Consider the following 22,622-nt stretch of genomic DNA (forward strand, 5'->3'; position numbering starts at 1 on the left):
GCTCTCTCTATTTATTAATTTCGGGCGTGTAGAAATCCGAATGAGCTTCATTTCCACCGTGTTCCTTCGTTTGCCGGTTTCGCGTGACTCGCGTCAGTTTCGGTAGCGCACTGCCGCCTAGTGGAGAACTTCGGAACAGCAGCTCATCAAATACCGAATTTAACAAAATGATGATATTGTACCGTTTGAAATTTATTATATACCGGTATTTTTGCAATACCGGTATACCGCGCATCCCTACCACTGAGACATAAGCGAAGAGTTAAAAAGGTGATTATATCGGGGCCTTTAATGTTTTGTTGCATGTAGAGTTCGACCGATAGTTGATTTTTTTTTTTTTTTTCCATCTCAGATAGATTTTACCCAGTGTTTGTGCATGGTGGTTTTTCTGCTTATTAGAGTATTTCACCATTAACATACTAATGGGCAAACAATACTTGTGCAAAGGCCGAAGCTTCACAAGAACACGAGTACAGGCCTGAACGCGTGTTGAGAAACGGCTGATGTGAATCCAGATGTGTTTTCTGCTTCATAGATCCCATAAAGACGGCGCAGGGCTCTCTGTGTCTGAAGGCCTACAGGTTGACCCCCAAACTGATGGAGATCTGCAAGGAGAAAGACTTCAGTCCGGAGGGGTAAGACACTTTCTGTTCAGATTAGAGCCCGACCGATAAAGGATTTTGAAGGCTGATACCGATACAGATATTTTTTGGGTTTTAAAATCTGATATGCCGATACATCGGACGATATATATATTTTTTTTTCCGAAACGCGCAACAAAACATTAACAGATTTCCTTAACATAAGTTAATTGTAGTTATTTATTAGTTTTAACTAAAATATTATGATCATGCATTTTAAAAAGAAACTTTTTTCTTTTGTCACAACACAACAGACTGATAATAGTGGCATTAGCTAGCTTTATGGTTAGCTAGTCTATGATAAGCCATAATTTAGCGATGGATTACGTCATACTGCAAAGTGTAAAACATACATTTTCAGTATAACAGGCTGAGGAGAGATGATGCGTCTCATTGCTATAACTGTCACGCGCTATTAAAGAAATACTTCAGTCACATTGTCAAAAGTTAAAAGGACAGTCAGTCGACTACACTGGAACAACGTAACGTAACTATTACTAGCTAAACACTCTCGGCTTATTTAACAGCAAAACTGGACATGATAGTCATACATTTTGTCATGCTTATTTGAGTTAAGAGAACTGATGTGGATGTTCTTTTAATTGTTATTCAAGCAATGTATGTGTCGTGACCAACTCAACGAGTGTAGAGTGCCCTCTGGTGGACAAACAACACCATATACATATACAACTCCAACACTCATGACATGGTTCAAGCGTGTTTCGTCTGTTTTTATTTTTGAAATATTCATTTATCGGCCATTATAACTGCCGATACCGATAGTTTGGAAAATGCCTAATATCGGCCGATAATATCGGTCTGCCGATATATTGGTCTGGCTCTAGTTCAGATATATAGTCTTCTTTCAGACGAACGCAGAGTTATATTAAAAAATATATATATATATATATATATATATTAATTTCATTTATATGTTTTTAAATATTTGTAAACAATTGTATTATACATTAATTAATAGGGCTAGGTATTGAGACAAATTTCACAATTCGATTCGATTTCGATTCACAAGCTTGCAATTCGATTCGATTTCGATTCAATATCAATTATTTTGGATATCAATTACAATAAATGGCCATTTTTCTCAAGGGAATCAAATCTCTTAAATGCTGTATATGGGAGTCTAGTTGTAGCCTATATACTTCATTAGCCTAATATGAAGGTAATAATGAACTGTTTTGTAGCTATACAAACACTTAAATTACATTTTTATTTATTTTTATAATAAGAAGATTCTATGAAATATAAACATTTAAATGGTGACTGTCATAAAAACTTGCCAGATTTATTCAAATATGCATTAAATATTGAAGAACATTAAGATTATAATGCATATGTAATATGGTGTATATATTTAGCAAAATGCTCCTCTCTAGAGTTATTTTTTTCTAGCTGACTAACGAGTTTATGTGGGTTTTCTGAGGTAAATATGACGATACATTGATTACAAGCTGTTTAACTGACGTCTTTCCACAGTTGAAACGCTGATTGAGCGAATCAATGTGACATGATACGGATTTCGATAAGTTGTCCTCTATCTTTAACACACTTTCAGATGCTCATTCATGTTTATTTGGCGCTGTGACTGGTATTATTAGATCAGCGCTGCTGCTTCTCCAGAGCGATCTCACGCCACAGCGACAAAACACTATTTATGTTTTTGAATTTCTAAAGAAAATGGACGTAATTTGAAAATTGAGACTTTGTTTCATATCAATAGTAACAAAGGACAAAGATTATTGAGATTTTTTGGATGTGCGCAGCCGCGATACACTGATCCATTCATTCAAACGAAACAGGATGACTAATCGATTCTCGAGATTTAAGAATCGATATCGGTTCGTAAAAATGAGAACCGATTAATATCTAGAAATCGATATTTATTACCCAGCCCTATTAATTAATCCATAAATAATTGAATTATATTTATTGTTTATTTTAGATTTATATGCTCTCGCTTAAACTCCTTCCCGAAAGCCGAAAGCTTCCTCACCTCTGATTGGTCAGACGGCTCAGTCTGTTGTGATTGGTCGCAGCGCGTGTCATAAACCAAACACTTATTAAATTTGTTACAATCCGTCGCAGGATCTTGATCTTCCACTTTGCAGACCTTTTACATTCACATTCCCAGAGCTAAAATACAGAAGTAGTGCAGTGCTCTCCTCAGCCGACGTCTGGTTTCACTCATAATACAGAATTAATGGGTGAAGCACGCTTTCATGTTGACATCCGACATGTTTGCGCGGCCTGTGTGTTGACCTTGTCATCGGCCGGTTCGACACTCGTCATTCGACGGCGCCTCTTGAATATTCAGCCGGTTCGGAAGAGCACTGCTATTGATTTATGAAAATAAGCCTGTATTTGTGTAGCGAAGGAAGCGGGGTGGGCCGTCGTGAATGATGCATACAGATCGCTTGTCAGATTCATACGGAATATCAATCTGAAATCTGCGAGGCTGTGCTATATTGATATTCCTCAAACATTCTCCTGCTCCTCTATAAGTTTCTGCAATTCAGCTGGACTGAGAGAACACACACACACACACACACTCACTGAGGTGATGGATCGCGTTCGGGCCGGTGAACACCTGAAAGCCAAGGGGAGCATCTCTGTGTTCACGAAAACACGCATGCTTCTCACACCACTAGGCAGTAGCGGAGTGGCAATCGGGAGAGTCGGGAGTTTTCCCGGTGGGCCGGTAGTGCCGCGAGGGCCGGCCCGGTCTGATAAAATGTATTTATTGGAAGTTCGCCTTGGCCCAAGCTAAGGGAAAAAAACTTTTTTTTTTTTTTTTTTTACATTTTCTTTAACGGAGCATATATTTGCACTAAGTGCCGGTCTTTACAGCAAAACGACACCCGTCTTGAAACAGCCTCACTGGCGTAGGTCATAGGTCGTAGGGCGTGAAGTGCCTGAAAGCAGCTTTTTTATGCGCTGAACGCGAGTTCGAATCCGCCTTGCCGAACTCTCTCTTCTCCCTTTTCCCAACACAGATATGTAAAGATGTAAAACCTAACATTAAGGTGTCTAGCATTATATTTTGCCAACGAACTAATATTGAAACCATGAATATATATGGCGTTACGCCATTATAATAACTGACATTAGAATAGCATCAGTTTGTGCTGCGCGATTACTTTGCTCACGCGATCATCTGGTGTTTTCTCCTAAATAAAAGCTCAAGGGTTTATTTCTTGCAAGTGAAGAAATTAGGACAAACGTATTTTAATTTTCCTATATTATAGTGTAATGAAAGTTAAAATATACTTTTGAAGTACTCATTTTCATTTACATAGTACATGTATAGGCTATAAATGGATTTTACAGTACGTCATAGGAATAATTATAGATCATTATTACATTATTATAATAATTGTTTGTCATCCTAAAACACCATTGATGATGTAATGCAGACTGACTCTCACAACTAAAAAGATGTTTGAGCCCTGTTTATTGTCAAATCAATGCGTTTTCTTTGTTCAACGAGCAGTTCATGGGTTGAAGCTCTTAATTTCGATCTCTCAGAGAGCACGAGATTGATGCATTTAACCTTAAAATGTCCAAAATTTTCTTGCGGGGGAACATGCCCCCGAACCCCCCTACAGGCACAGAGTCCCCCCAACATAGTTTTAGAAATTACTGTGGGAAAGAACGGCCATTTATGAACTTTACTCCAGCATACTAGTACAACAAAGTTCCTTTTAAATCAGTAAAATTATAAATTCTATCGGCTACTAAAATCACGCCGGTGATTGGAGGGCCGGTGGTCTACGAAATTTCCCGGTAGATTTTTTGGTCCCACTCCGCCCCTGCCACTAGGGCTGGGTATTGACACACATTTCACAAATCGATTTCGATTCGATGCAATATTGATTCTTTGGGATATCAGGTACAATACATATACTATACAAAAAGGAAACCAAATCTCTTACCTAATGCTGTAAACTATGGGAGTCAGTCGTAGCCTATTCATTCGGTTCACTTTGCGACATACGGCCTCAATAATGCCTGCAATATGTTGTGCAGTTGGCTGCAACAACAGCCAAAAGGGGAACCCTGAACTGGTATTTTGTTCTATACCAAAAGAAAATCATTTATTTAAAAGACTTGAAGTCTTGCTGGTTTGTGGTTAAAATGTAGAAACCGATATTTTTTACCCTAAAGGCCCGTACACACCGGGACGAATATCAGCGCGCGTTATTCGTCAGCGTTTTTTGTGTTCACACCCAAGCGTTTTTCGCTGACGATTAGGGTTGGGTATCGAGAATCGAGTATCGATTGGAACCGGGACTAACTTTTCGTTTTTTCCCGGAATCGTTCAAAAGTTAAAGATAAAGATTCGATATTCACAGTCCGCCGAGCGGAAGAAGAAACCGCTGAACGACACCAACGAAGAAGCGTCTACCGGAAGTGTTGGCATAACCGCGCGAGTCGAACAAAACGCGTCGGCGATCCAAAGTGTGGCTTCACTTTTCTAAAAATAACGAAATCTCGGCAAAATGCAAAATTTGTGTATTTTTACAGAAGGAGTATTTCCTTCATAAAGGATTATTTTCTTCCGAAAGGCCGTTGGTTAGCAAGGTTAGCTTAACTTTTTTGACCCTGCCTCTTAACCCTTTCACGCGTACGATCACACCGGTGTGATCAGTCTTGGCTGGTCCCTGGAGCGTACGATCACACCGGTGTGATTAGAACGTTCAGTGCACACGTCAGCAACTGCTAAATTCAAACTTGCTCTCGCGCGTTGGCTGGCGCTCAGCCAGAGACAGACGCACTCAGTGCTGTCATATATCACAACTATTGAGTGTTTTCAACCACATAATGTTTATTTTAGGTTTCAGACATTTAAATACACATATGTACAAGCAAAACAATGATTTTGAGTTTGTAAAATACATACAGATGTCTATGGGAGCGGCAATAATAATCCTTTCAATTATAATAAGACGACACATTTTATTCATATCAGATACACATTGTGTAAGTAGCTTAACATTTGATCCTATTCTTCTCCCAGTTCACCAGCCACTTACTATCATGTATTTCGTGAGAAGTGGATGAATTGACGTAATAAATCCAACAGATCCGATTCTCTGAACTGAAAACGAAACTAAAATGGCGCCGCCCGTTGTGCATACAGCTCAACTAACGCGATCGTTATAAAGATGTCTAAACAACAAAACCCATCCACTTGCACATATTTGACAATCGGAATATCAGTGTTTCATGATATAGCTAATACATTTTTGAATATTTTTAATAAAAAAGGAAAAATGACATAAAAGCAGATCATCATTCATTCCGCGCTCTCTTCTGGTTGTGCTGTGTCACGTGACAAGCAATGACGCGTCACCATGGAAACATTAAAGTGGCAAGTTCTAAATAACGGTCGCCTTGAAAAACTCACGCTGGGGGGTCAGTTAGAATATTTTAAACTTACGTGTGAAAGGGTTAAAAGAATCGGAATCGAGAATCGTTAGAAACCGGAATCGAAACAAGGAATCGGAATCAGAATCGTTCAAATTCAAACGATACCCAACCCTACTGACGATGAGCCGAGTGAACATGCAAATTCATTCCCTGACACTAGATGGCGCTTAATGTAAAACAGAAATAATAATAGAATACTATACTAGGGTGATCATATTCATGTCTCAATGTTTTATTATGACAGATTAAAAAAAACGAATGAAATAATGATAGAAAGTCTTCTATATTAGAAAAATAAATGGTAACACTTTACAATTAGGTTCATTAGTTAATGTATTTACTAACATGCACTAACCACGAGCAATACATTTGTTACTGCATTTGTTCATCTTTGTTAATGTTAGTTCATGAAAATACAGCTGTTCGTTGTTTAGTTCACGGTGCATTAACTAATGCTAACAAGATTTTAATCAAGTATTAGTAAATGTTGAAAATAACATTAACAAAGATTAACAAATGCTGTATATGTGCTATTCATTATTAGTTCATATTAACTAATGTTAACTAACAAACCTTATTGTAAAGTGTTACCAAATAAATGTATAAATAACTAAAAGAAATGCATCCAAATGTAACAAAAAATAGCTCTCACAAACTTACAAAAACGAACTAACAAAATCTATTCATATCTTTAGTTTTCATTCTCTTTATCTTGTTTTTCTTCCTCGTCCACCTTGTTTGCCCATCTATATTTTGCTGTCGGACTGATCTCTCCCAGCAGTTTTTTTTTTGAAAACCAGGACGTTTTCATCACTTAAAAACAGTCAGGACAGGACGTGGAAACAGGACATGTGTAACGCAAAGTTGAGATGTTGCCCAGAGATAAAAACATAGCACGAGAGTTGTCGTATTTCCCCGCGTTTAATAAAACCACTCAAGTCCTCATACATGGGGATCGAGCGAGGAAAAAAAACACAAACAAACATCTGGTCACAATAGAAAAATAAAATAAAAGAAAGAATACAAAGAGTCGGTTATCTCCTCTCCTCACTTGTCAAAATTTGACTCACACTACGCACACTATGCGCAGTTCATCTCCACTCAGATTTCTGTACAGCACAAATTGACCGTTTCCAGTGGTGGAGGAAGTACTGAATCTCACTACTTAAGTAAAAGTATAAATACCCAGATTAATATTTACTTTAGTAAAAGTAGAAGTAACACAATGACAACCATACTTAAGTAAAAAGTAAAAAGTACTTTATTTTAAATGTACTTTAAGTATTAAAAGTAAAACTACTTGCATAACAATTTATTACCTTAATGTCTATTTTCTAATGATTAATAAAACATTTAATTCTAACTCATTCAACCTAATAGCCTACTCCTATAATGATGTTCAATAATGATGGAAAAAAATGTCACCATTTCTGAAACAAGCTTGCAATTAGGCAATATCATGCTTATCCTTATGTTAATAACTATGTTTGGCAGTAAACGCGATTCATTTATGGTGTAATTCTGAACCTCTTGGCTTGCCATAATCCTAACCAAACCAAACATATATTACACACGGTGTGTTTCCTATGCACGTAAAAACAAATTTTCGCGTATGAGTTGCACGATAAACACACTGCGTGCGAGACGCATTTAGTGTGACCGCGTTGATGTATCTATGGCAACCAAACGTCAATGGTGAGACAAACGTGCAACGAACGGACGGTCAGATTACGTTTTGGCAGGGGAAAAACTGATCAGAAAATGTAACGAAAATGTAACAGAAGTTGTAGAAATGTAGTGGAGTAGAAAGTATAATAATTGCTGCAAAATGTAACAAAGTAAAAGTAAAAAGTAGGCACTATTTATTCTACTTAAGTAAAGTAAAGATACGTGAAAAATGTACTTAAGTAAAGTAACGAAGTATTTGTACTTCGTTACATTCCACCACTGACCGTTTTACACATGTCCCGGGAAAACAGGACTGTTGGTCGCCCTATACTATTCTATTATTACAGAAATACTAATATAAATATTATCATATATGCTCCGAGACCAGCAGCTCAGCATTCATCTTGCCCATAGGTAACTTATCTTATCTCTTCTTCGCCGTTTGTGTGCTCGGCAAGACCGTTTTGTGTTTGAGCGCCCCCAAGTTGTGTTTTACTGTAACTTCAGAAGTACCAGACACGTGAGCAAACCCGCCAATCTCGTTGGTCCGATAGTTTTTTTTTTTTTAAATGACGCTTTTACGCGTGGCGTTTTTCGCGTCGGTGTGAACTCTCACATTGGCGCCCATTGTTTAGTCACGAGGCGTTAAACGTCGACTAATATCGCACGTGAAATTCGTCCCGGTGTGAACAGGCCTTAACCCTAAACGATAACCTCGTGTCACGATTCAGTATCATGAAACTGAACGGTATTATTGCGATACTCATGAAAGATAAATAGAAAATGACCTGTTGATTGAAAAATGCAAAATTTAATGTTGCATTGTGTGTGTAAATGAATAGGAAACCCAAAGCACATGATGCTGCGATATTATGAGAATTTGTTTTGTTTTTTATCTTAACCCTAAAACCGTTTTCTGGACAAATGTGGGCAAAATAGTTTTGATTAATCTTTAAAAAATACTTCCCTTGATCTACTTTTCTTAAGTTTGCCTCCTGAACACACACAATTTTTTTTTGACTCAAAAAAACAAACAAACTCCTTAATCTTGTATTGGGGTCAAAAATGGGCACCCATAGAAATGAATATAGGGAAAAACTGTAATTTAGAGCAGTCTAAAATAAGCCAAAATAAGACACCAGGTGACAGCAAAGTCACTTCATCTTTAGGTTTTAGCTCTAAGAACTTATTGGGATGATATTTTAATTTAGTTAAAAAAATAAAATAAGCATAATTTACATAGAAAATATGGTTCTTTTGAAGTAAATAAATTCAAAAATACCCCCTAAATAAAAAAACCCCACCATAAATGGATAGACAAAACTTTATCGAAGACAGTGATATAACATTTATAATAAATAAAAATTAGGATCACACATTTGTCCACAATTATAGGATTAAGGGCTATAAAGTGAAATATAGCTGCAAGCAGCCATTACCGGGGCCAAGCGCAAGAAGCGGCAACATATGCCAAAATGGCAAGGAGTGGCAGACCAACTGCAGCAAGGAGCAATTAAGGGCATTTTGAGAGAACTTTGGGCAAATGGCTAAGAAAATCACATAAACATTAACTTATAAGATGATTTAATGGGTTATCACTTTCGAACAATAGGTGACGCAGTTACGAAATAGATGTGATGTGGTCAGAGTGAGGTGACAATGACACATGCAAAGTTTGGTGTCAAAATGTGAAGGCATTGCAGAGATAAAGCCTAAATAGTAATTTTGGCAGCATGCCTAAAATTTGATGCTGTGGTATACGAAAACGGTTTTGTCTATCATCGTGCAATTCATAACTTTTAGTCGGCACGGTCTGGAGATGATACGATTCAATTTTCGTGAAAATCGGACAAACGGTCTAGGAGGAGTTCGAAAAAGAAGGTTTTTCAAAGAAATAAAGATGGCGAACAGGAAGTTTGTCTGATTATGGAAAACCTGATATCTATGTTTTCAGCATAACCCAACGAATCTATTAAGATCAGTTTCATTGCAATAAGCAAATTTATTCAAAAGTAATTAGCGTTCTCAGAAATTAATTATAACTTTTGACCAACAGGTGGCGCTGTCTCAAAATCTTTTGAGTACCTTCAGGGCATGCTGCTTATGGCACACACTGAGTTTTGTAATATTACACTAATGCATTTGTTTAGTATAGCATTTTATTTCACAAAACTCTATTGAAGTCAATGGGAATTTCACGTTTTGTTCTATTATAGCGCCACCAAGAGGCTCAGTCCCACAATTTTTTTTATGTGTCCTCAGAGTGACCCCATACATATGTGTGTCAATTTTGGTGCAAATATCTCAATTCACTTCCGAGTTATAAACATTTATATGAAAAAACACGTAAAAAATGACTGACACATGACTTTGTTTGAATTTTACTACCCCTTACTATCAATATTTTCGCATTTGGGCATTAGCATGTAGTTAACGAGCTATGATTCCGTGTTTTTGGCGGTGGTTTCGTCTCGATCGGAACAGCGGTTTTGAAGATATCGCCAAGTGTTTTTTTCGCGCTAAATCGCTACGCTACACCAACCGTAACACGAAACCCAGCATGTTTAGTATCGTTGGACTCTGCAACGATTCAGGAACTCAAAAAGATGACTCCCGTGAAAATAAGTGTACCACACCCAAAGTTATAAGCGTTTGAAAAAAAAAATTCACCACTAGGTGGTGCTGTTTCGAAACTTCTCAGGCTCCTTCAGGGCATCGTACTGATGACCCATACCGAGTTTCGTAACAATTCGTTCATGCGTTCAAAAAATACAGCATTTTAGCACATAATTCAAAATGGCCGACAGCCAAAATGGCCGATCTGGGAAAATTGCATATCAGTTTACTCGGCATGACGCCCTGAATCTAACGAGATGAAGTTTATGATTTTTGGACAAACCGTTCAGAAGTTACGAGCAAAAATAGCCATTTTTCATATCTCCGGACCACTAGGTGGCGCTGCGCCGAAACGCTGCATGTAGCCTCAGGTCATGCTTGTGATAACATGTACCAAGTTTGGTCTGAATAGGATTAAGCGTTGCGGAGATACAGCCTCACGTCTGTTTTTGCAAGCGCTATGTAAAATTAGTTTGCGCGTTTATCGACAACGGTTCTTCGAATCATCTTGAATTCCATAACTTTTTGTCAGCACTGCCTGGAGATGATCCGGTGCGATTTTGGTGAAAATCGGACAAACCGTCTAGGACGAGTTCGCAAAAGTAGGTTTTTTGGAAAATTCAAAATGGCGGCCATTTTTTTATGACGGAAAATGACGTCATAGGGTGCGATCGACTCGGCATGAGCTCAGGAACAAGAAGAAAAAAGAATTTTGTTGATAGGCCTTACGGTTCAAAAGTTATTAGCATAATAAAAGTGCAACTTTGGACAGTTGGTGGCGCTAGAGGGAATGAGTTAGAGACACCAAAATTGGTGTATTTAAAGTTGGGACTGTCCTCTATCAGAATGTCAAACCAAAACAACTTTCCCGCAAACCGGTCTATGGGCTGCCATAGACGCCCAGTCGGAAGAAGAATAATAATAATAAATATAGCTGCAAGCAGCCATTACCGGGGCCAAGCGCAAGAAGCGGCAACATATGCCAAAATGGCTAGGAGTGGCAGACCAACTGCAGCAAGGAGCAATTAAGGGCATTTTGAGAGAACTTTGGGCAAATGGCTAAGAAAATCACATAAACATTACCTTATAAGATGATTTAATGGGTTATCACTTTCGAACAATAGGTGGCGCAGTTACGAAATAGATGTGTGGTCAGAGTGAGGTGACAATGACACATGCAAAGTTTGGTGTCAAAATGTGAAGGCATTGCAGAGATAAAGCCTAAATAGTAATTTTGGCAGCATGCCTAAATTTTGATGCTGTGGTATACAAAAACGGTTTTGTCTATCATCGTGCAATTCATAACTTTTAGTCGGCACGGTCTGGAGATGATACGATTCAATTTTCGTGAAAATCGGACAAACGGTCTAGGAGGAGTTCGAAAAAGAAGGTTTTTCAAAGAAATAAAGATGGCGAACAGAACGTTTGTCTGATTATGGAAAACCTGATATCTATGTTTTTGGCATAACCAAAGGAATCTATTAAGATCAGTTTCATTGCAATACGCAAATTTATTCAAAAGTTATTAGCGTTCTCAGAAATTAATTATAACTTTTGACCAACAGGTGGCGCTGTCTTAAAATCTTTTAAGTACCTTCAGGGCATGCTGCTTATGGCACACACTGAGTTTTGTAATATTACACCAATGCATTTGTTTAGTATAGCATTTTATTTCACAAAACTCTATTGAAGTCAATGGGAATTTCACGTTTTGTTCTATTTTAGCGCCACCAAGAGGCTCAGTCCCACAATTTTTTTTATGTGTCCTCAGAGTGACCCCATACATATGTGTGTCAATTTTGGTGAAAATATCTCAATTCGCTTCCGGGTTATAAACATTTATATGAAAAAACACGTAAAAAATGACTGACACATGACTTTGTTTGAATTTTACTACCCCTTACTATCAATATTTTCGCATTTGGGCATTAGCGTTTAGTTAACAAGCTATGATTCCGTGTTTCTGGCGGTGGTTTCGTCTCGATCGGAACAGCGGTTTTGAAGATATCGCCAAGTGTTTTTTTCGCGCTAAATCGCTACGCTACACCAACCGTAACACGAAACCCAGCATGTTTAGTATTGTTGGACTCGGCAACGATTCAGGAACTCAAAAAGATGACTCCCGTGAAAATAAGTGTACCACACCCAAAGTTATAAGCGTTTGGAAAAAAAAATTCACCACTAGGTGGCGCTGTTTCGAAACTTCTCAGGCTTCTTCAGGGCATCGTACTGATGACCCATACCGAGTTTCGTAACAATTCGTTCATGCGTTCAAAAAATACAGCATTTTAGCACATAATTCAAAATGGCCGACAGCCAAAATGGCCGATCTGGGAAAATTGGATATCGGTCGACTCGGCATGATGCCCTGAATCTAACGAGATGACGTTTATGATTTTTGGACAAACCGTTCAGAAGTTACGAGCAAAAATAGCCATTTTTCATATCTCCGGACCACTAGGTGGCGCTGCGCCGAAACGCTGCATGTAGCCTCAGGTCATGCTTGTGATTACATGTACCAAGTTTGGTCTGAATAGGATGAAGCGTTGCGGAGATACAGCCTTACGTCTGTTTTCGCAAGCGTTACGTAAAATTAGTTTGTGCGTTTATCGAAAACCGTTAGGCGAATCATCTTGAATTCCATAACTTTTTGTCAGCACTGCCTGGAGATGATCCGGTGCGATTTTGGTGAAAATCAGACAAACCGTCTAGGACGAGTTCGCAAAAGTACGTTTTTTAGAAAATTCAAAATGGCGGCCGTTTTTTTATGACGGAAAATGACGTCATAGGGTGCGATCGAATCGGCATGAGCTCAGGAACAAGAGGAAAAAAGAATTTTGTTGATAGGCCTTACGGTTCAAAAGTTATTAGCATAATAAAAGTGAAACTTTGGACAGTTGGTGGCGCTAGAGGGAATGAGTTAGAGACACCAAAATTGGTGTATTTAAAGTTGGGACTGTCCTCTATCAGAATGTCAAACCAAAACAACTTTCCCGCAAACCGGTCTATGGGCTGCCATAGACGCCCAGTCGGAAGAAGAATAATAATAATAATAATAATAATAAGAACCGGAACAGATACAATAGGTGCCTCCGCACCTTCGGTGCTTGGCCCCTAATAATAATAATAATAAGAACCGGCACAGATACAATAGGTGCCTCCGCACCTTCGGTGCTTGGCCCCTAACTATAAACTCATCATAGGGGAACCATAATGTTTCACTGATGCATGTTTTCCCACAATCCTTCCAAAATAAAAGTAATTTCTTGAAATAAATGCATTATGTATTGAATGTTGTGTGTATTTTCCTAACTCTGAATGCCCGTGTCTCCCCAGGCTGAAGAAGGCGTGCGTTGGCTTCGAGCACATGTTCGAGGAAGTCCCCATCGTCATCAAGAACTCCCATCTCATAAACGTGCTCATGTGGGAGCTGCAGGAGAAGAGTACGGTGGCTGACAAGCACGAACTGCTCAATCTGTCCAGCAGGTCAGAATCACCCCGACCTCTGCCAAATGTGTCGTTCGCTGCTTCATCTCGTCAGTCCGTGTTGTTTCGCACGGGCTGACCGAGGAAACGCAATGCATGCTGACATGCCCTGATGGCACAGTTTAATCTGGACAATAGTTACAGGAACGGCCTTCTGGGAGCAGAGAAATGCTGAGATTTGATATAAACACAACACTAGTTTATCTCCATCCCTCACTAGAACCCAAAAGCTGCGCTTCCTTACTGGGTTTCGATCTAATACTTTATTTTGTGCCTACTAACATTTAAACTAATCATCTGATGCAATGCACTTAATGTTTTTACATTGTAGTTATGTTTAGGAAAATACCTGCATATGTTTAGTTCTGTTAGACTGTAGTCAATCATTGCATCCCTTAAGGCGAGACACGGCAGGCAAAATCATCTTTTTTTTTTTTTTCTGGTCAATTTTGGGATATTTGTCTTCAATAACATGTCTTCTTTCAGACTTGTGGTGAAAAAAAGTCTGAAATACACATTTAGGTCTTTGTTTTACTAGAATTTGTCTGTTTGCGTCTGTAGATTTCTCATAAATTCTTCAAAAGTTGTCGTTATAAATCATCCTGCTGCTCAGCGATCACACCAAATATGGTCATTTCCTTTTTATCACCTTTTTATCAAGTAAAAGGGGGGATTTAACTCTAAATTTAGAGTTTAGATTTAACTTTAAACTCTAAATTTAACTCTCATTGGCTGATGCTAAATCTTTAAAGCCAGTTTTCTCAAAATGACTTTTCTCTCATACTCTCTCAAGTCCGAAATCTCCACTTCAGTATCACCTATATACACCAAACTTTCCAGTCTTGTACCTAGTTATATTATGAAGACATTTACAGAGGGAAATATATTATTCCTAGCTTGATTTATATAACATTTTATTCCAAAAAACGTTAATTTTTTTAAGGCAATTGGCAGTATATTCTGATTTACAGGATAACAAAAGTAGATATCCATAAATCCCTCTGTAATCTAATATGTGAACACAATGAAAAAAAATTTTGAACCTGGCTTTGTCCAATACTCCGATTTCGTTTTTGTTTTATTTTTATATATATGCAAATTAGTGCATATTTAATTAGATAATGCCTCATTTGCATATTTAAACATTAAATTACAGAAAACTTATACGTAATATATTTTTTTCTCAACTGGGAAAGTTTCATGGTGATATCTGCCAGTTAAATTACCCTATTCACCTGTTGCGTCTCGCCTTAAAACTCAACTTTGATCACCAAAATGACGTATTTAAAAGTTTTTTTCATGCCTTAAAATATCTTGAATGTAACTCGACACCCTTGCCTGATTTAGTTTTCGCGGTTCTATGAATATGCAAATGAGCCCCGCCTCCACTCCACTGGTTGGCGATTTCACAGCGTGTTTTTGAGACTGTCTTTGATTCACTGCAGTTTTAAGGAGGAAATACTCGACTTATGAACTTAAGCACATTAAAAACACCACATACGCACAAACATAAAAATTTAAAACCTTACACATCTGTCCTAACCCTACCCATAAATCCCACCTCAATAGCAGCACAAGTGTTTTACACTATAACATCAACACAATAAGAAGGCTACATTAATGCATGCTAATATGAAGTGTGACTTAATGGGTTTAATATTAGCAGCTGAATCTGTGCCTAAACACAAAAATGAAAGGGAAGCATTGTAAAAGTTCATATGCCTTTTTATCTTTCATGATTAAATGCATTCTATACCAGATGACAGCCACTGTCCATCAGTAACGCCACTATCTGGAGCTGGACGTTTAATTCTCCTGCAAATAGTCCTCTCTTCTAAATTAATTTGGCTAATCCAGTTAGATTCCACTGAGTTTTATTACAGATTGAGTCGAGTCGGTTTCCATGAGAGCAGTTCCCAGAAATGAGCCTCATTACATTCAGAATGAATTTTCTTTTTTCCTTTCACTAATATGAGCTTCAAGGACAGTGTTGAGTTTAGAGCAGTGATGACTCTAGGAAAGGGCTGTACTCTATAGCACTTTATTTTCCTTGCACTAGTTTAGCATTTCCGCTCCGGCTCTTCTGCTATTGTGGCTCTTTTACTTCTGAGTGTGATTTCGGTTTTGTCAAGTTGTTGAATATTGAATAGACCTTAAAGGAGTAGTTCAGTTTAAAAAAGCTTTTGCTGATAATTTACTCGCCCCCATGTCATCCAAGATGTCCATGTCTTTCTTTCTTCAGTCGAAAAGAAATGAAGGTTTTTGACGAAAACATACCAGAATTTTCTCCATATAATGGACTTCAATGGGGTCCAAATGGTTCAAGGTTCAAACGAGAGTTTCAGTGCAGCTTCAAAGGGCTTTAAACGACTCCAGACGATGAATAAGGGTCTTATCAAGCGAAACGAGCGGTCATTTAATTAATAAATAAATAACAAAGTTTAAGTTTTATAAGCACAAATGGTCGTCCTGTTCTGTGATCGTGACTCTCCTGTTCATCAAAATGAATGAATCTTTTCTCGAATCAACTCGTTCATTACGTTCGTTGAATGAACCAAATGACATGAAAAAAGATTCGTTCATTTTGTGAACGAGTATGAACAAGAGAGTCACGATCACAGAACAGGACGACCATTTTGTGGTCGTCAAACTTAAACTTTGTTGTTGTTTTTTTTTTTAAATGGCCGCTCGTTTCGCTTGATAAGACCCTTATTCATCGTCTGGAATCGTTTAAAGCCATTTGAAGCTGCACTGAAACTCTCATTTGGACCTTGAACCGTTTGGACCCCATTGAAGTCCATTATATGGAGAAAATCCTGGAATGTTTTCATCAAAAACCTTAATTTCTTTTCGACTGAAGAAAGAAAGTCGTGGACATCTTGGATGACATGGGGGCGAGTAAATTATCAGCAAATACACTGAAGACTGGAGTAATGATGATAAATTCAGCTTTGATCACAGGAATAAATTATATTTTTCTGTATATTCACATAGAAAATATCTGTTTTAAATTGCAATAATTTTTCAGAATTTTTTTGCAGTCTTGGTGAGCAGAAGAGATTTTATTTTGTTTTTCAAATATTTTAAATATACAATTTGTAAAAAAAAAACAACAACTTTGTATTCTTGTTCATTTAGTGACAGAATGCATGGAAATCATCATAGACCTTATCATTTTATTTTCTATATTAGACATATTGAGGCTGCAATGACTTTTTAAAACAAAACGCTTGAAAAGAAACCATTTGAGTGCATAAAGATAATCACTGAGATATATTTAGCTTCATCAAGGGGGCTGAAGCAAATCAAGAATATCACAGAGTGCATCGATCTTTTATTTCAATTTTGATCTTTTTTTTCTTTAAGAAGAGTGCACTGACATCTTATTTCAAAAAGTAATTTTTTTCTTTAATGAACATATGAGCTAAAAATGTCATTTCTCTGCCTTCATGCTTCCCAGCAGCCACAGCTGTTCAGGACCCTCGTCTCAATCACACTAATTGATAGACTAAATACTTGGGATGTGAGCAGGTGTTTTGGTCTTTATAGTTAATGCTTTATGAGTCGGCACAATCTTTGCCATTTTGACTAAGTCTTTCATTTGTAGTTCAGAACATCCCAGGAGTCGGTGTGTGGTGTGTGTGAAATCATTCAGCGTGCAGATAATGATAATGTATTCTGTGTGTAATTTCAGTCTTCCTGTGTACAGAGATGCCCTTTCCTTTCCTTGGCAAATACCAATAGGTCTATAGAGCAGATGTGTCACTCCAAAAACACACTCTTGAAAGCATGTAATGTTAAATGAATGAAAATTGTCTTCGTTTGCTTGTCCATCATGTCGTTCCAAATGTTATTTAGGTATTTTTGTTCCCTCCATCCATGCATTTACAATGAATCCGGGCTTAAAGGCTGCACAAGTGCTTCCTTCGACTCGTGCACTAGATTCCTTAAGAAATATTTAAAAAAAAACTAGTAAAAATTACAAAAGCACATAGTAAAATGACTAAAGCTAATTCAAATGCAATTGACTAACTAAAATAAACTAGTAAAAGTTACAAAAGCACTTAAAAATATTTAAACTTAAATTAAAATATGACAAATATAAAGCTAATTCAAAGCATTATTAAATATTAATATAGTATATAAATGATACAAAACTGAAAAAAAAAGTTAATTTTTATCCAGACATCAATGGCTGTATTAGTATCAGTGAGACTGACCTTGATTCATAAAAATGGCATTAAACAAGTGTTTGAAATATACTGTATGTTTCTATATTAATTTGGATAACCACAGGAAAAATTGTGTGTGTGTGTGTGTGTGTGTGTGTATATATTAGGGCTGTGCAAAAATTAATTGCGATTAATCGTATCCAAAATAAAAGTCTGTGTTTTTGCATAATATATTTGTGTGTGCTGTATATAATTATTTTGTGTATATAAATACACACACATGCATGTATATATTTAAGAAAATGTGTTATTCATATATAAAATATTTATATTTATATAATATAGGTTATGTATGTGTGTGTGTGTGTGTGTGTATATATATATATATATATATATATATATATATATATATATAGAATTTAAGCGCAAATAATTCTTAAATACATGCATGCATAGGTATTTATATATACAAAATAATTATATACAGCACACACAAATATATGTAAACGCAGACTTTTATTTTGAATGCGATTAATTGCAATTCATTTTTGCACAGCCCTAATATATATATATATAAAATCTGTGGTTTGTATCATGTATGGCAATAAAAAAGCATTGCATTTAATTTGAAGAGACCTGCAGAAACCCTGATTAAGTGTATCGCCTCATAAGTGACCAATTTTGAACACGCACAGAAACTTTGGTCACAGAACGGTCTGAAATACCTGGGAAGTGCATTGTGGGATTGCCTTCTCAGTGAAGGATGCATGCGATACTGCTTTATGATCTTTTTCTCTAGAAAAGCATGTGTGCACACTTAGTTTTTTCAGCACAGTTCTTGAATGTTTTGGAACGGCCCCGATATATGATCTGTGATTAGACACGTCTCTGTGAACCATGTAAACTGCGAGCAGATAGTCGTCTTTATCAGGCACGTCATGCTTCTGTCATCTTGGGTTTTTTGAGTAGATGATCACTGTGGAGAAATTACACTTTGATGTGCAGTCAGCCTTTTATTACACATGCAAACTTTGTTGGACTAAGCGATCTGTCAATCTGTTGCCATAGTAACCACCTGGAGAAGAGCCTGCAGCTGCTGATGGACCGCGTGGACGACGCCAACCAAGACATCGTCAAGTACAACACGTACTGCCGTAACCTCAGCAAGCAGACCCAGCAGAAGCAGCAGGTACCGTCGCATACACGCTTAAAAAGATAATTCAATATATTAAATACTATGATAGTTTAGAAATAATCAAATAACACTACTGTTTAAAAAATATATATATATAAAATATATATATATATTTTTATTATATATAAAATATATATTTTTTTAATATATATATGAAGAGTTCAGATGCAAAAGCCTCTAAATGCCATTTGAAATTTTCTTCTAAAATGACCATTTTTATCAAGCTTGTATATTTAAGTTCAGTGATTTCACTTAAATGACAATTAATAGGTAATTATCATTGCCATTTAAGTGAAATTACTGAACTTAAATATACAAGCTTGATAAAAATGGTCATTTTAGAAGAAAATTTCAAATGGCATTTAGAGGCTTTTGCATCTGAACTCTTCATATATATATATATATATTATTATTATTATATATATAAAAAAATTATATATATATTAAAAAAAAATATATATATATTTTTTTTTGATGCTATATATATATATATATATATATATATATATGACAAAAATAACATAATCAAATTTTAGCTAATTGTATGTCAAAAGTCTCCCTTGTGTTCACTTGAAAATGAACTAATGTGATTTTCATCTTTGACATTATGAATTTAATATTTTATCCAATATATATGATGGGGATATAAAAACCTGCTGCATGCTTGCCCCATAAATGTGTGCTGTCGCTCTGCCCGAGATGAAACCGCTCAATAGATGTTATTTAGGGTTCAGATGGCTTCGCTTCACATTCATAATTTCATCCATTTCGCCAGGCCGACAAATTGGCCCAAATGCCCTTGACATTTGCAGGCTTTTGCATCGCTGGCATTTTGTAAACATGAGTTCTGAAAACAGAAAGAGGAGCGTGAACCACTACGGGACGCCTCAGAGTCGCTTTATATCCGAGCTTACCCGGATCATGTGACGTCAGATCACACTGAACACTGGTCTTCGAGTCGCTGTGTGATCACATGTCGTGACCGAAACGCCTGCACAATGGTCAGAGTTTGTGTGTTTTTGTTTTCTACCGTGGAGATCGTCTTCAGCAGCGAACGGAGACTACTGACGTTCATGAACCAGAGTTTTATTTACTAAAGAAATGTCTTGATAAAATACAAAGGGCCTTAAAGGAGTAGTTCACTTTTAGAAAAGCTTTTGCTGATAATTTACTCACCCCCGTGTCATCCAAGATGTCCATGTCTTTCTTTCTTCAGTCGAAAAGAAATTAAGGTTTTTGATGAAAACATTCCAGGATTTTCTCCATATAATGGACTTCAATGGGGTCCAAACGGTTCAAGGTCCAAATGAGAGTTTCAGTGCAGCTTCGAAGGGCTTTAAACAACACCAGATGATGAATAAGGGTCTTATCAAGCGAAACGAGCGGCCATTTCAAAAATAAATACAAAAGTTTAAGTTTTATAAGCTCAAATGCTCGCCTTGCTCTGTTCTTTGATGTGCATTTGTGACTCTCCTGTTCGAACTCGTTCATCAAAATGAACGAATCTTTTTTCGAGTCATTTGGTTCATTCAACAAACTTTTTTATTTACTTTTGAAATGAGCGATGGTTTCGCTTGATAAGACCCTTATTCATCGTCTGGTGTCGTTTAAAGCCCTTTGAACAGTTTGCACTGAAACTCTCATTTGGACCCCATTGAAGTCCATTATGTGGAGAAAATCCTGGAATGTTTTCATTTCTTTTCGACTGAAGAAAGAAAGACATGGACATCTTGGATGACATGGGGGCGAGTAAATTATCAGCAAAAGTATTTTTTAAAAGTGAACTACTCCTTTAAAGGAATGGTTCATACAGTGGGCTTGCTTGAATTTGAGTTTTTGAAATTTAAAGCTGCAGTCCGTAACTTTTTTGGGGTGAAATTACCCAAAATCAGTTTGAGCAAGTGCATAACCAGCCAATGTTCAAAACTCTTACAAGCGTTGCGAACAGCATAAGCGAATCGAAAAAACAACGAAGGAACAAAACTATTTAAAAATTGATGTATAAACGTGTAATTTATTGCAAAATATGCATATACACACTTAAGTATTTTGGGAGATCGACTTGACTACATTCGCAGTGATTCATGGGAGTGGGCGGAGCTAACGAGATATTTTGGCGGATTTCGCTTATTTTGACTCTGATTGGTGGAATGTTCTGTAAAGCATCATGGGTAATGTAGTTTTTACAGTTAAACACTTTTAAATTAAGCAGACTAACGGCTTCAACAGAAGCAAATACCATCGATTAACAACCTCGTCTCTCAAGTTATTGTTTAAAAATCCAAAGACTAAACTTCTCATCTTGGATTTCACCAATTCATATGGTTTTGAAAATGACTTGATGGTGTGGTAATGATTTCTATTTTTTAGAGTGAATATTCCTCTCCGCTCTCGCTTCATTAGCACTTTTAAAAACACTGCATTCTTCTAGAACAAAACACACTGCACTCAGCGAGACGTTTCTCCGGTGTTTGACACCATTAGTTTGACAGGATGGTTGAGCCTTTCAAAGACATTTAAAGTGTGTCCTGACCGAGGCTTGGTCACGAGCAGGTCATCTCGCCGGCTCCTATATCAACCACGCTGAAATCTACTGTAATTACTGTTGTCATTGATCACATCCTTCCCGTCTCCACACACTCCGGGCCCCGGTGCACCATATAAACCAAATGACCCGCATCAATCACCATTTAATATCAAAGAGAATTGCCGCTGTGTTGGCAGTTTGCGTTCCTAAATCACATGCCTAATTTCAGCAGAAATGGCCGGTATCCTCAGCGGTGACATAAGTCGCACACACTCCAATAGGACATGAATTCCTCTTTTATTTTTTTTATTCATGTTCAAAGTTGATCTACTACATCTTAACCCTCAGGTGCTCTTCGGTTATTTCTGACCGAAAAATTCTCTGTTTTGAATTTCTAAAAATCACAGCTTCATCAGAATGTTATGAAACTTGGTGACTTTTATGGCATTATGTATGTGAACACACAAAAAAAATAAGGTCATGATCCGAGCATGCTAAGTGGTCGTAAAAAAAATAGTCACACTTGTGGTCTTTGGTCAAAAATGACCCCATAGGAAATGAATGGGAAATTGTAAAAAAAAAAATGAAAAAAAAAATTGTGAATATTTGTTTTTTTCATTTTTTTTAATAAGAAATAGTTTTTGAGATTGTTTCAACTATATATACAAATCCACCCAAAAAAAAAAAAAAAATGTGTTCATAAACAGCTGGGGAATTCACATGCCTCTCCATAGAGAGCTGTACATGCCATCTAGTGGTTACACCATGATTCTACGCCTTTTCTCTATACTGTAACCAGATGGTGCTAATTTTCTTCAAAAAAAAAATTTTTTCTGAAGGCCTAGACTATATTAAACTAAAATACTGCA

At 37.0% G+C, this 22,622-nt stretch overlaps 1 protein-coding gene and 1 long non-coding RNA gene across 3 annotated transcripts in view; both read left to right on the forward strand.

Annotated features, from left to right (window-relative positions):
- The window catches only part of LOC148977080 (uncharacterized), a 301,169-nt gene that overhangs the window by 227,335 nt on the left and 51,212 nt on the right, over nt 1-22,622 (forward strand). The window lies entirely within an intron of this gene.
- eif3ha (eukaryotic translation initiation factor 3, subunit H, a) overlaps nt 1-22,622 on the forward strand; it is a 75,745-nt gene that overhangs the window by 49,816 nt on the left and 3,307 nt on the right. The window contains exons 4-6 of the mRNA XM_039688755.2: nt 536-635; nt 13,710-13,859; nt 19,100-19,220. Coding sequence (XP_039544689.1) covers nt 536-635; nt 13,710-13,859; nt 19,100-19,220 — 371 coding nt within the window. The remainder of the gene's footprint in view (nt 1-535; nt 636-13,709; nt 13,860-19,099; nt 19,221-22,622) is intronic.

Source organism: Pimephales promelas, chromosome 12 (genome assembly GCF_988280905.1).
Source record: "Pimephales promelas chromosome 12, fPimPro1.hap1.1, whole genome shotgun sequence".
Classification (NCBI taxonomy): Eukaryota; Metazoa; Chordata; class Actinopteri; order Cypriniformes; family Leuciscidae; genus Pimephales; species Pimephales promelas.